The 15450-nt window shown below is 25.7% G+C and overlaps 2 protein-coding genes across 5 annotated transcripts in view; one reads left to right on the top strand and one right to left on the bottom strand.

Annotated features, from left to right (window-relative positions):
- The first annotated feature begins 154 nt into the window (after nt 1–154).
- LOC122510469 lies at nt 155–5625 on the top strand. Of its 2 annotated transcripts, XM_043625144.1 has the most exons (6): nt 158–203; nt 495–685; nt 1023–1303; nt 1579–1870; nt 2663–3540; nt 4037–5625. In XM_043625144.1, the coding sequence occupies exons 2-6, from the start codon at nt 682–684 to the stop codon at nt 4874–4876; spliced, it is 2295 nt and encodes a 764-aa protein (XP_043481079.1). In that variant the 5' UTR covers nt 158–203; nt 495–681; the 3' UTR covers nt 4877–5625. The 2 variants fall into 2 exon arrangements, with proteins under 2 accessions (XP_043481078.1, XP_043481079.1); XM_043625143.1 differs by having other exon boundaries at nt 155–685.
- A 4699-nt stretch (nt 5626–10324) lies between these two features.
- The window catches only part of LOC122510466 (heterogeneous nuclear ribonucleoprotein K), a 55120-nt gene continuing 49994 nt past the window's right edge, over nt 10325–15450 (bottom strand). For 2 of the 3 annotated variants that reach the window (XM_043625136.1, XM_043625137.1), the window contains 4 exons: nt 14585–15026; nt 13855–14003; nt 13432–13601; nt 10325–10954 (listed from right to left, as the gene is read on the bottom strand). In XM_043625136.1, the coding sequence (XP_043481071.1) occupies nt 10927–10954; nt 13432–13601; nt 13855–14003; nt 14585–15026 (789 nt within the window). In that variant the 3' untranslated portion in view covers nt 10325–10926. The remainder of the gene's footprint in view (nt 10955–13431; nt 13602–13854; nt 14004–14584; nt 15027–15450) is intronic. The other variant, XM_043625138.1, reaches the window with a different exon arrangement.

The raw sequence follows: 15450 nt of genomic DNA, 5'->3' as shown, positions 1-15450 counted from the left end.
AAATTAAACAATTTTACGCACAAAAACAACAATAAAAAATTCAAAATTCATATTCAGTAAATAATTCAAAAAGCTCTTGGTCAAATGTAAAAAAAATGACCTAGAAAAAAGTAACTTTTTTTATGAGATACCACGTTTGTTAACTAACTTCACGAGTATGTAACAAGTTACCTAACCTCTAATCAGGGACGCGTCATAAAAAGGTGGAGTGAATTTAATTATATTTTTTTTTATATTTTTCTTTTATTTAAAGATTAGAAATGATCTCCTTGTTTATTATTTCAATTTCATTAAAACATGCATTCTCATTTATCTTGCCAAATTTCAATTTTTAAACCGTATTCAAAAGGAAATAAGGAATTATAAAACAAAGTAACCTCAACGCCCTTTGACGTTTTCGATCATTTTTTCGTTTTTGTTTTTTAATAAATAAATAAATAATTATCATTTTACAATAGTTATTACCAGTGAAATTAATAAAAATATGTTCAAAGTGAGTTCCAAAAAATCAAAACAAACAATGGAGAAGTATTGAAGAGAATTTGGGAATAATCCTTATTTTTATCATGATCAACAATGTCATAGTACAAAAGAAGTGTATAAAGAATTAAATTCTTTATAAATTAATGTTTATTTAACAACAATACAAATTTGGAAGTTGTCATAAAGTGGGCTAAGAATATGGGTAAGTTAATTTATTATTATTCTTATAATTTTTTTTGTATAACGGTTCAGGAACTTGTTTTGTTATTCGAAATTATTATTATTATTATTATTACTATTAACTATTATTTCTAATTACTATTCTTGTTATTATTGTTACTATTAATTATTATTATTATTATTATTATCATTACTATTATTGTTATTATTATTTATATATATTATGGCTGTAATAACATTTGATTGTATACAATTAGTCGAATTTCTTAGACTACGATTTGAAACGAAACATCTAAATTGAATTTAATGAATGAATTTTACAAGAAATAATGGAGTTTCTCTTATTGTTATTAATATAGTGATGGCAGGAACCGAGGGCGTGTCAGGGCCATCGACAGACGAGTCATTTTCGAGCAGGCTGCAATGGCTTCGTCAACGTCGAGAGGCACTTCAAGACAAGCTCGCTCAGAAGAATAATGAGTTGAAGACCCTATGTATCGAGGAAGCAGAATTGACAGGTGTTCTGCCACCGGAAATTCCCCTCGAGCCGGGAGAAAGCCCTCCAACATTCCGCAAACGTGTTGGAACATCGTTCACCTATCCTCAGAATATGATAAATAAATTAAAGACAAACGAAGCCGTAAGTTTAAAAAAAACATGCCAAAAATCTATTTTTTTCCTTTATTTATTCTATTTTTCTATTTTTTTCTGTTTTTAGAATTTTCTGAATTTTTTATGCAATTTGTAATTTTTTATTTACAATTTTTCCTATTTACGTTTGTAATTCGTTCTTTATTTCTAGGAATTTTTATTTACAATTTTTCCTATAAACGTTTGTAATTCGTCCTTTATTTTGTAGGAATTTTTATTTACATTTTTTCCTATTTACGTTTCTAATTCGTCCCTTATTTTTAGGAGGAATCAAAATTGGAGTTAGAACGTCAAGTACAAATTGGAATTCAAGAAGCTGCCCTGGCGATAATAAACGACTCGACGGAAAACAAAGCTGTACGAAGGAAACATCGACTAATTTATCAGCAAAGCAAACAGAGACTTCAAGATATTGATGTTTGTCTCAATTTTATCAGGCAAAGTCATGGCTCCTCGGCACGACACACTCAAGGCATTCATTTTCAAAATTCACAATCACTCTCCCATAATTCGAAGCATCGGACGAAGAAACCTCGACCACCTCTGGATAATTTAGGTATTTTTGCTTCTTAACCAGTCTAAATATTAATTCAGAGTTGCCACAGGTCTGGAAATTCAGGGAAAAGTCAGGGAAATTTTAAGAAATATTCAATTATTTAATAAATTATTTTTGTATTTAAAGAATTCAATTCTCGAAAGTTTTTCATAAAAAATTGATTAAAAAATGAATTTTACTTAAAATTTTAAATTATAATTGAATATTAAAAGCATTATAGCTTGAATTTTTAGAAATAATTGAATTTTGAAAAGGGTTCAAATTAAAATCATTGAAAATTTGAATTTATAGTTATAATATTCTTATAAAAATATTTTTATACAATATTCTTATAAAATAATGATTTTATCACTCTGTCATCTTAAATTTATTTTAAAACATGAAGGAAAAGATTACTCCGAGTCGAAGACTCGGAGTGATCTATTTCCTCATGTTTTACAATTAAATTTTGAAAAGTTGTTAATTTCAATAGGTTTGAATTAAAATTTTAATTCCTATGGAAAAATGATAATGATTAAATATTTATTGAAAAAAGAAGTTATTGATGTTTTAGAATAATTTTCCAATTAAAGAAATTCGTGAATAAATGTAATAGAACATTTTTTTTTTTGAGTATCTAATAATTTTTGGAGTGAATCAAAATATTCTTCAGGGTCAGGGAAAAAGTGAAAATTTTGTCTGGAAATCAGGGAAAAACAAAATTACATTGTTTGTGGCAACCCTCTAATTGTACGAATTACTATATTAATTATACGTATTTATATATTAATTCCACGAATTTTAATTCCAAAGGACGAGAGAAGAGCATAAAACACGAAGTAAGAGGAAGTTTACAAGACCAAGGTGGAATAAGTCTAAGTCCCTTGGGTCCCGAGCACAATTACAATGTTTATTCACGAGAATTTCAAGAGCACGACACTCATCAGTTCATGCAACCGGGTTCCTCGAGTAATTCAAATCAAAATCGTACAAATTACATTGCCGCGAGTCCAGTGGACGTGAGACGAAATAATACCAAATTTCACGAACACGACGTGAACGTGAATAACAATGTTTATATTCTACCCGATCAATTTCGCTCTCGTACATATTCACAGGGCGCAAGTACAAGTCCATTGAGACAGAATTTTTATCAGGACGTAGAGCGACCGTATCGTCCCGTTCCAAATACATTTACCGAGGAGGAGAGGCAATATCGACAGATGCAAATGCAAAAACTCGAAATGCACAGTCCATCATATTCGGAGAAATCAATTCTCAGGCATTTGGATAATGACTCTCAACGTCGTATGGTTCAAACGCAATATTACGAGAGTGAATACAATTCACCATCGCGATATGAGCAGACGATTGACTATCAATCTTATGGAAAAGCGCCATTGCGTCATCGTCGTGAGCGAGATCATGCAACAATTGGCGGTATCGAGAGAAAGCATCATTCGGCAATGCAACCAAATGTTGACACTTACCTTCCGCCTGGCTACTGGATGAGACTCGACGATGAAATTGTCTTCTGTCCCGAGGAGCAGAATGCCGATCGTTTTGGAAGTCTCGATCGAAGAAAGCAAACGAATTCACAATATTATCCAAATCCGGAAATACAAACTCGCTACAATACTGTTGCGTCGGGATCGAAAAATATTATTCTACCGCGACAGCATTCATCACAGGTGAGAAAATAGTTCATTTTACCTTTTTATTTCCTTTTCATTTACAATTTTCTATGTTTTGATTTTTTAGAAACTTTCGCGTAAAAGTAGAATTTATTTTGAAAACTAGATAATTATAATAAATAAATTTGATAAATAATCCTGAATTATTTATGCCGATTGTATCAATTCAAAAGTGATTGGTATTTAGCCAATTTCATCGAAACTGATAATAACATTTGATTCTATTATTTATTTAAACTAAAAAGTAATTAAAAATAATGTAACATTTCAATGACATTGTTTCCGAGATGCACCACGTGGAGGTAACCAATCATGCAACTCAAATTATTTAATTAACATAAATTAATTAAAATTTTCTGTAAATACTTGTAATCTTGATAATTAATGTCCCTAAAGTTCTGTACGATCAACTTTAAAATTTTTTTTTGTTCCTTTTTTAGAAATTTGAATTTTGGTGCAAATTATTATTAAAAATTCTAAATTTCCTTCTCAGGTCCCAATAAATTCATCGGAACACACGCCATCGAATAGAATCCTAATTCGCACGCAATCATTAGGCAGCGTTGAAACATGGCACGCTGGTCACGATTTAAGCGAGAGAGATCAGGCTGACAATTTAAGTCGAAAGGGAAAGGAGAAAGAATGGTATGAGACATCACTCGATTCACGTTGCAGTCCAAATATAATTCCAATTTCACCATCAGGATCATTTATTCCAAATCTCGTACGTCGACCATCACAAAATAGTCATCCACCACCTCCCCCGCCACCACCACCCTCAACATCACTATTATCCTCCTCCTCATCATCATTATTATCACAATCATCCGAAATTCCAATAATAATTCGTGAAAATGAACAACCACCACCACCACGTCGACCAAGAGAATTGCCACTCGACGAGCAATCATCGCAATGCAATTATTCATCATTGTCACAAAATCATTATCACGAGAGGCCAAAAGTCCTTGAAATACCAGCTGAATCAAAACCATCAACACTTGATAATGGAAATGATCCAATATTAACGTCATTTAATTCACCGACAAATCACACGATTGTTCAACAGGGTAAATATCAGCCATATCGTGAAGTTACCAAACCATTTGAGATGTCTGATTTTTATAAATATTCCACGAAATTTCGCAAGAGAAATGAAACATCAACAACATCGTCAACATCGTCATTGGGACATAATTCAAATGTTCAAGTTAATTCAAGTGAAATAGTAACAAATATCCCTGGAAATGATAAACCACGTAGGGTAAGTCCAGTACAAAAAACTAACTATCAACCTAATCAAAGAAAACCACAAATGTACGCTTTGAGATAGAGAAAAAAAAATTAGTTATTTACTTACCAACGAGAACTTAATTATCGTTCTCTCAAATTAATCATCCTGAAGTTCGTAATTTTTTAGAAACGAAAAAGTCAAACGATATTTATTCTTTTTGCCTAATTGCTAACTGTCTTCTAAGAAAAAGTTAATTCGGAAGAAAAAAAAGAAGACAATATTTATTATGTTAGCTTCAAATTTAAATCATTTATCTAAATGATTTTTTGGAAGAAATTTGTGAACTTAAAGATGAATTCACTTGAAAAAAAATTCCTTTTCGTTTTTAAAAATACTTCAGTTTCATTCAAATTATTTAATATTTTTGAAAGAGAAATCAACAATATTTTGTTATTCGTCAAATTGACGAAGTAAATCAGTGGCCTTGATATGATAAGACATTTTTTTTTTAATTCATTGATGTTGGTCAGATTTTACTTTTTTAAAAAAGGAAAAACTAATAAACCAGTGCCTTCGTTCGATGATAATTACTGGGAGCCAAAGACTCGGTATCAAGCAAGTTTTTATATTTTCTATTAATATTTATTGATACGCCACATATCGTATCTAATTTAACTAATTAAGTCAATTTAAACAATTTACCCATTTAATGTACCTGCAATTATCAACGAAAAATGCCTTTCTTCTGCTAAACAATAACAATTCACATTTCTAAGGAAGTTTACAAATTAAATTTCGATTTTTCTCAAAACAAATAAATTAAATTTATAAATCAATTTTTTTTATTCTCCCTAAAATTTGTAGGTTTCTACAAAATTTTAGGGAGAGTAAAAATATTGTTCGATTATTTAAATAATCATTTAATTAACTTATTATTAAATTATTCAAATATGTTCTTAAAGATCTGAACGTTCAAATGAATTTATTTTTCGAATTTATAGTTTCGAATTATAATTTTACATTACGTATTAAAACATAATTTTTAGTTTCAAAATTGAATTTGATTTTCATTTTTACTTCGGTGACAAATCTATGAAAATGATTAGATTGAAAAAAAATCGTTCACTTGAACGTTCGAAATTTTTCCAAACGTATTCAAATAATTTTTGTAACTTTTAATATTGTAATTATTTGATTATTTATACATTGAATTGATTATCGAATTATTTAAATATTTATAAAATTATCAAAGTATTTAAATAATTATTAAATTTATTAAAAAAATAACTGTTAAGTTCATTAATAATTAGTTTAGAAATTATTCTCAACTATGTAATTTATTACAATTTATCGTTAACTGTTAACTAAATATTCTATAGTTATATTGATAATTGATAATTAATAATTTATAAAATTATTTTTGCGAAAAGACTATTTCTTCAAATTTTCTTGACAATTTAATTAAGAACATTTTCGACTATTTGAAAAACAAGACATAAATTTCTTATTGTAAAAAAAATCGACTTCTACGGACAAAGAGAAAGAATTATAGAAAAAGTAATAATTTTTTTAACCATTCCTTTTTGAAAAATCTATTTTTTATACTTTTGAATAATTGGTATTCAAATCTAATGTTAAGAAATGACACCGAAAATTATTTATTATTTTTACTATTTCGGTCAAAAGAAAAACTTTCTTTATATTCTAAGTTTGTAATAAATTATTTTTCAATACTTTTTTTTTGAAAAATTACAAGGAAACCATTTGAATTAGTACTATTTCTATAATTGTACTTTACAATTTATAGGTTTAATAACTTTTTTGTTTTTTAAACAAAATTTTTGTTTTTTAGTACTTGAAAATAAATTGTATTTTCGAGAATAAAAGAGAAATGAATTGCTTCATAAAAAGCAAAGTGTACCTTATTAGAAATACGATATTTCAAAGATAAATAACATATTTTTTTTTAGATAGACTGCACTAAAAATATTGTTCATCTTTAATTTTCCAATGCCTTGTAATTTAAATATATAGCGAATAAAAACGGAAAATAGATAAAAATAAAACTACTTTTTATTTACCTTTTTCGTACCTTTTCCTATTGAAATTTATTTTAAGTAAATTATAAAAAACAATTATCCAAACCAAAAATAAAATTTTATGCGATTATTTAATTATTTGCAAAATTCTTTAAAAAATCAGAATTAATAATCGTTGTATTTCGATAATCTGTGGCTTAGCAGTAATTAGTTCTTTTGTTTGCTATTTGTTTCCTAATTTTTTTATAATTTTTCTTTTTAATGTTTTCAATTTTAAAATTAAAGAAATTCTAATTTAATGCTTTGAAGATTAAAAAAAGCAAAAATTAATTAAACCAAATTGTTTTCAATTAAAAATATTTGTCTTATTTTCTATTTTATTTCTCTTATAATTTTAAATCTGAAATAATTGAATTCTTATAAAGAAACTTATGCAAATTTTTCAAAATCCTAATAAAATTTCTTGTGAAAAATTTAAAAATAAGTTAATTTTTACTAGAGAAATTTAATTAAATTAATATTAAAACTATTAAAAAATTCTTATAAGGAATTTAATCAAAATTTTGGAAAATAATTGAATTTTTGCGAAGAATGTTATAATTAATATTTATTTAAATAATTGAATTTTTTCGAGAAATGTTATTATAATTTTTTTAAATAATTAAACTCTTTATAAAGAAAGTAATTTGTTATGAAAATAATTGAAATCTTGGTAAAAATCGTAAGAATTCATTTAAAATTGTCTTAAAAATATTTCAATTCTCATAAAGAATTTAATCAAAATTTTTCAAAATAATTGAATTCCTGCGCAGAATGTTATAATTAATATTTATTTAAATAGTTTAATTCTTTCGAAAAAAGTTATTAACTGTTAAAATAATTGAAATCTTGGTAAGAATTTGATTAGAATTGTACCTATTAAAAATAAGTGAATTCTTAAAAAGAATTTTACCAAAATTTGTCAAAATAATTGAATTTCTGCGAAGAATTTTATTATTTAAATAAGGAATTAAATTTTTGCAGAATATTTAATTAAATTTGTTTTTTTTAAAGAATTTTATTAAAGTTTTTAAAAATAATAAAATTTTTGCCAAGAATTTTAATAAAATTCTTTAAAATAATTGAATTCCTACGAAGAATTTTATTAATAATAAAAATAATTCAATTCTCATAAATTCTCTCAAAACTTTATTAAAATCCTTTTAAAATAAATTTCTGCGAAAAGTTGTATTAAATATTTAAAAAATAATTGAATTTTTTCGAGGAATTCAATTGAAATTGTATTAAAAATATTTCAATTCTCATAAAGAATTTAATCAAATTTTTTCGAAATAATTGAATTCCTACGATGAATTTTCATTAAAGTTTTGGAAATCAACAAATAATAATAATAATTAATTATGTAGTTAATAATTAATTTTTTTTAAATTTTGAATCTGAAATTATTGAAAAATTGAAATTAATATTTGAAAATAAAAAATTCTTCTTAATTTGCAAAATAGTAATAAATGAAATACCGAATTTCGCGCGAGTAACATTTTAGCAAAACTGTTTTTAAATTGAAATCAATTATTCTCAATTACAGGACGAAAAAAAATAAGAAAACCCCGATGCTCATGGTTTGTACTAATTTTTATTTGACAAATAAAAAGTATACATTACAAATGATCGTAAACTGTATATCTTAAAGAATACGTGTCGTGTTACATGCGGGTTTTGCAAATCTATATTTTTCTTCAACTTCATCAAAAAAACAGTTCTCCTATGTATTTTTCATTTTATTTTATTTTTCATTTTCTCCGCTCATTTCTTTTTTTTTGTAAATTCATTCTCTCTCTCTCTTTCTTCTTCTTTCATTCTCTCACTTAGCAATAAAATTGTAGGCGCACGCTTTCATTATTTATTTTATCTTTACACAAAGTTTTAACAATGTGTATACTGTTTATTGAAATTAATTATGTATTTTTAATTATATATGTATATGTAAAAAAAAAAAATTAAAAAAAGAAAATGCAAAAGAAAGCTTAAAGTAAAAGCAAACTAACTTATAACCACTATGCTTTTCTCTTTTAACTGAGACTACAAAGGAAATTTTTTTTTTTTTAATGAAAAGAAACTCTTAGTATTCTAAGAGTATAAATGCCCTTTTTTTATAGTTTGACCTAAAAATATTGTAATAATAATAACGAATATTTAATAATAATAAAAAAAACAGAAGGGAGAGAAGCGAAATTGCCTCAAAGCAAAACGGAAAAGTCTCTTAAAAATTATTCGACATTTCTTGTCAAAGACAAATATTTTCTCAAGGTATAAAAATCGGAAACATTTATGATTTCAATCAGTTTCAGGGTAATTTCTATCTTTTATAATTAACGATCAACATTTATAATTTACGTTAATGCTATTTACAAATGTTAGATTTAGACACGAATCTGATTGTATCACTTATTTTTTTTCTCCTTTTTCTTTCTAAGCAGTGGCTTCTTTAAGGAAATTCGATACCAAAATAAATCAAACCAAAAATACTAAAAATTGAAAAGTAACAATTAAAAAATCAATTAATGCATCTTTCAATAGAAATTTATTTCTAAAAATAATTTAGTTGTATATTAAATTCTATATTTCTGTATTTTTATACAGTTTCTTCTTTTTTAATTTGAAATTAGCTCTGGTATTGAACATCCTTAATTATTTTTTCTCAACGGGGGGTTCATAATTATTATACTAAAAATTCATTCAAGATTTACTCCTACGTTCTAAAATACCGTGAGATATACACTCTACTCTTCATTATATGTAATGTATAATAACGTTAATTTCAAGATGACAGAGAAAGATTAATTGTTATATCGAATATTTTTTGTTTTGCTTATATTACAATTTTAATCAGCTATACATTTTTTTTTAAATAATGATGCTAATTTATTTCTATTTTGAGAGAGAAATTTTTATTAGTTAGACTATATTGCATTGAATAATAATAATGATTATGAAAATAATAAATTCTTATCACAATGAATAAAAACTGTGATAATAATTATTAAAAGATAATAATAAGAGGAGAGAAAGACACGTTACTCTTTATGTACAGTTTATTTATTATTTTTTTTTTTTTTTCATGTAGCGCTCTCTCATTAGTCTTTAATTTTCTTTTTACTTGATTTTGTACTTTTTTCCTCAACTCCAATTAGTAATGAATTATTTTAATTTTTGAAGTTAGAGTGCATACAGTTCTCGATATTTCGAAATTTTCTTTTACCCAAGAAAAAAAATCTTCGGAAAATGAAGATATTTTCTTTAAAAAAAAAAATTATTTAATTAAATTACCAGTAATATTCTGATTTATATTTTCAATGAAAGAAAATTTTTTTTTTCTAAAGAAACAATTAATATTAATAGTAATTTTTATATTTCTAAAAAGAAAATAATTATATAAATATATGTTTTGAAAATGAAATAGAAATTTCAAAAACACAAATGTTTTTTTCCAAAAAAGGAAACAAAAAAATGTTCTTTAAGGAAACGTTTAATTTTCTTCTTCTTAAAAAATGTATATAAAGAAAAAAAATGTGTTCATCATGTGACAATTAAAATTATTCTTGGATTTTTTTCATAATCAAAACATGGTGACAGACAATAAAAAGTGAACAATAATCTAAACTAATCATATATATATATAAGATTTCCCACGATATCAGTCATATCCGATACGTCAAAAAAAAAAAAAAAAGATAAGTCAGTAATTTCTTTATATAAATTACAATGCTACTGACATTGTATCTTTTTTTCCAAAAAAAAAAAAAATAATTTTTCGATCGTCAGTATCGTTTGATTGTTAACAATAAACATAATAATGTTTTTTTTTCTTTTAATGTCAAAAAAAAACCAAAAAGATTTTTTTCTTTTTGCACATCTAATTCCATGTACACAAATGTGTACAAAAAATGCACACAGATATGCCTTTCATCGTCTTATTGTTAATCTTCTTGTTTCTTTACTTTTTTGTTTTTTTTTCTCTTTCTTTAATGTCGAATATGAAATTAAATCTTGTTAAAAAATGTTTTACAAACGCGTCTTTGGCTCCCGCATGCCAGACCATTCGTCTCCTTTTTAGTAGTTCTCAGCGTTCTCGTGTACACTGCAAAAGAAAAATTAATTATTTTATTTATTTTTAAAATTTCAAGAAATTTTTAACGTATTTTTTCTTTTAATTTTGAGATACAATTATTTTGTAAATTTTACTAATTTATAAATTTTCTAAAATGTATTAATAATAATAATACTTTAGAATTTTTAGATAAATATTTTAAAACTAAAACAAATTGTAAAAATTAAATTCAGAATTTTTTCTTAACGCTTCTGTATTTATTTTTAATTTATTAGAATTTTGCAAATTATTTAAAATGAAAACAATTTGTAAAAATTAATTTAAAAAATTCTTTTTTAACGCTTCTGTATTTTCTCCATTTTCTCTAATTTATTAGATTTTTGCAAATTATTTTGAACTGAAACAATTTGCAAAATATTTTGAACAAAACAATTTGTAAAAATTAAATTCAAAAATGGTTTTTTAACGCTTCCGTATTTCTTTTAATTTATTAGAATTTTGCAAAATATTTTAAACTAAAACAATTTGTAAAACAATAAATTCAAAAATGTTCTTTTAACTCTTCCGTATTTTGTTCCAATTTATTAGAATTTTGCAAAATATTTTGAACTAAAAGAATTCGTAAAAATTAAATTAAAAAATATTTTTTTAACGCTTCCGTATTATTTTCTAATTTATTATTTATTCATAGTCGATACTTTTCAATTTCAGACGAGAATTAACGGTTTTCTATAAAAAAAAATTTACAAAGATCAAAGCAGGGCTGTTATTGAAGTTAAATTAATTTAAAGTTTACAAATTTTAATAAATTTATACTAAAAAATACTTTTTCTTTTAATTTTCTTATTAATATAAAATTCAAATACTTTAAAAAATATATTTTAAATCGAAATTTATAGTTAAAAATTTAAAATTACCCTTCTAAATTAATAATTAATTAAAAATCAGAAAATCTGAAATTAGAAAATTTTCCGAAAACAAGAAATTATTACAATATTTTTTAAATAGTATGGAATTTTATATTAAAGTCACGATTATTTCCTTGCAGCCCTGTTACAAAAAACGAGTAATATTGTTAAACGTTGAAATTTTATTTTATTTTATTTTATTTAAATAAAACAAAATATCATAAAAATAAAATTATCCTAATTATAAAAGTTTGAGACCGATTTATAAAAAGTAAATGTAAAACGATTAGTATAGGATGAAGAGCGATGCATCGATGATTGAGCAAATCACAGCAGGGATGATGTTAGTTTCCAAAAAGCATTTCTTTTTTCAGAAGTCGACGTTTGTAAGCGCCTTTGTAGGATGATTAGTGATTTTTTGTTACATCAATGTAGAACAACAAAATCACTAGTCTTCCATACAACGGGACTATTAATTATTTCTCCCCCAGAAAAATGCAAACAAGGTGCCTTCTTTCTTCGTCTTCTTCGCTAAATTCCTTCACCATTCCACAAGTGTAAAAATGAGAGAAGAAAAAAAATACATACACACATTTCGAGCAGTTAGTAGAAATAAGTTAGTTTGAAATTATTATTATTGTTGTTTTTTTTTGCATGAAAGATGAGATTATGACAATGTGACACGTTTTATGCAAATATCAAGATCATTTCTTTTCACAATGAAAAAAATAATCTTCAAATTAACATTCCATTTTTTTTAATTAAAGCAAAGCGTATGCTAATGATTAGCCTATGTGCACTCTTAGTAACATTTCCTTTTTAATTACAAAGCCTAAAGATTATTGTACAATACGAGCATGAAATTTTTTTTAATTTTTTTAAAAAAATCGTAGATTTAGATACAAAACAGTACAAACAAGAACGATTATTAGTTGTCATGCCTTAAAGTCAATTTGTAATTCAGAGCTTTTTTGTATATATTTATTTAAAACCTTTCATATAAATAGATTCATATTTGTACTTCTTTTTTCTAGTAATTAGAATAAATATCCAATATCCAAATTGACATTAAGAAAGTAAAATGAAAATAATTCTGATTATAGATGTAATAATTTATAAAAAATATTAATTATATATTATTAACGTGAATATTCACTATTATTTTTTATTTACCATTTTTAGTATTAATAATTAATAATATTATTATTGTTAATGTTACTATTAATTTTATTTTTATTATTATTATAATTATTCTAGTGTTATATTAAAATAATAGTGAATATTGGAGACGAATTTTCAAAAGTTCACGACGACGACAAACGCATTTTACAAAAAATATTGAAGATGTATATTCATAAAAGTAGCGATTTTCATAAAAGCGTTTTACAAACTATTAAAGTATCAACAATGAGTTAATAATGAAATTACAAAAGTATTTTCCACTCGTTTAGAAATATAAAATCATTTTTTTAAAGTTATCGAACGAAATTGAAAAAATTTTCCACAATTGTTTTAGTTTCTCTTTTTGTAAAGAATTTGCAATTATTGCAAATTTGCAACTATTGTAAAAAGAAGAAGAAGAAGAAGAAAAGAAATTACCTTTGCTGAAGAAGATACTGAGCCATTTGTATTTGGTTCGGTAATCCAGTAATGGTGATAATGCGATCATTACTTCCTGGCAAAGGTTCGTCAATGGTGATGGCGGCACCACTGTCCGATCTGATTTTACGAATTCTGGCTCCTCCTTTACCAATAATGGCTCCTGCCAACTAAAAAGAAAAATTTTGTTTAATTTACGAACTCAAAAAGCAAACAAAGAAGAGAATCGTACAATTAAAGAAAACAATTTCATAAAAATAATATTATAAAATAAATAAATATATTCTTTACTCTATGAAGAAGCAATTAATTAATTATTAGTTAAATTATCTATAAGCAATTAATTAATTTTGCAATTATTGCACAACAATTATATTTTTCTTTTTGCAAACAATAGATAATTTCGCCAAAAATATTTCTTACTTCTTTGGGAATAGTAACTTGTGTACTGGTTTTGTTTCCGCCGGACATGTTTCCTTGGTTGCCTTGATTTCCGCCCATGGGTCCTCCCATTCCGGAATTTCCTCCCATGCCATTTGAACCTCCGCCTTGCATTCCACCCCATCCATTATCTACAACGGAAAGAAGAAAAAAAACATTATTTCAGACAAAATTAATTAAATAGAAGAAAATTGTACTGAAAATGCGTTCATTAAAGCATCCATTAGAAAATGCTAATGAAATTTTCATTCAATTTAACTTGTGAGTAGAAGAGAATTCATCATTCAAGTATCAAATATAAAAAAATTATTTTAACACTCTCTAAATAAATTTATCAATTAATAATCCAATAACTTAAAAAAAAATGCTTTTTGTCTTTCTACCAAAAATCCAAAATTCGTTAAATTTCAATTTATAACATAAATAACAACCGGAATATTACTTATAATTAAGCAGCAAAAAATATTTAAAAAAATAATTTAAATCAAAAAGGAAACAGTGGTAAAAAAAATTAAAGGAGAAAGAAAATGAAATACGTAACAACAAGAGAGTGTTTTTCAAAAATAATAAAAATTACATAAAAAAAAATGATTTATATTTACTAAATATTAAAATAAATATTCGATAATTAAAAAAAAAATGAACTTGAATTGATACTAAAGTGTAGAATATTGAAAAAAGATATTTCTAAAGGATTCTGTTTGTCATTTACTTTGCCTATCCTTACTGGGTTTGCCATTAAAGTTTCCGCCGCCGCCATATGGTGGTCCACCTCTGTTTCCGTTGTATCCACCTCGGCCTCCTTCGTAGTTTCCACCGCCTCCACTGCCACCGCCGCCGCGCGAATTGCCACCATAATTACGCTCAGGTGGTCCGGACATTCCGCCACCACGTGGTCCACCGCGGGACGGTGGGAAGCCTCGATTCATGTCCGGCATACCGCCGCCGCCGCCACGTCCATCTCTTCGCTGTCCCATTCCGCCACCTCCGCCTCCACCACCGCCGCCGCCACCTCCGCGGCCCATTCCTCCTCCAAATCCACCCGATTTACCGCCTTGATTTCCATCAGGATTTCCGTAACCGCCATATTCGTCCGCGTAGAAGTCGTCATAATTATGCGGATCGTACGGATTGTTAACACCTTTCAGTGGAGACTGTGAAGGAGAGAATTATTATTAATTTTAATCAATATTGCAATTCTCATTATTTTTATTAATTACGCTTTTGTGTTTTATCTCCTAATAGATTCTTTGTAACAATTTACGATTTTACCTTAAAATAAAAATAAAAAATAATAATTTTTTAAATTCACTTATACTTATTAAGTAAATAATTAATTATTATTGTTTATATTTTCAAAAATGTTAATATAATTCTATGCAAGAATTTAATTGTTTTCATAAATAATAACATTCTTTAAAAGAATTCAATTATTTTTATAAATAATAAATTTTTTTTGCAAATATTCAATTATTTCAACAAAATTTCACGAAAGAATTAAATTTTTTTCTGAATTCGTTATAAAATTTTCCAAAAAAATTCAATTATTTCAAAAAACTTTAATAAATCCTTCGAATC

This window comes from Leptopilina heterotoma, unplaced genomic scaffold, assembly GCF_015476425.1.
Source record: "Leptopilina heterotoma isolate Lh14 unplaced genomic scaffold, ASM1547642v1 Lhet_68, whole genome shotgun sequence".
Taxonomy (NCBI): domain Eukaryota; kingdom Metazoa; phylum Arthropoda; class Insecta; order Hymenoptera; family Figitidae; genus Leptopilina; species Leptopilina heterotoma.
The sequence above is the reverse complement of the archived record's forward strand: the minus strand, read 5'-3'. Positions and strand labels throughout refer to the sequence as shown.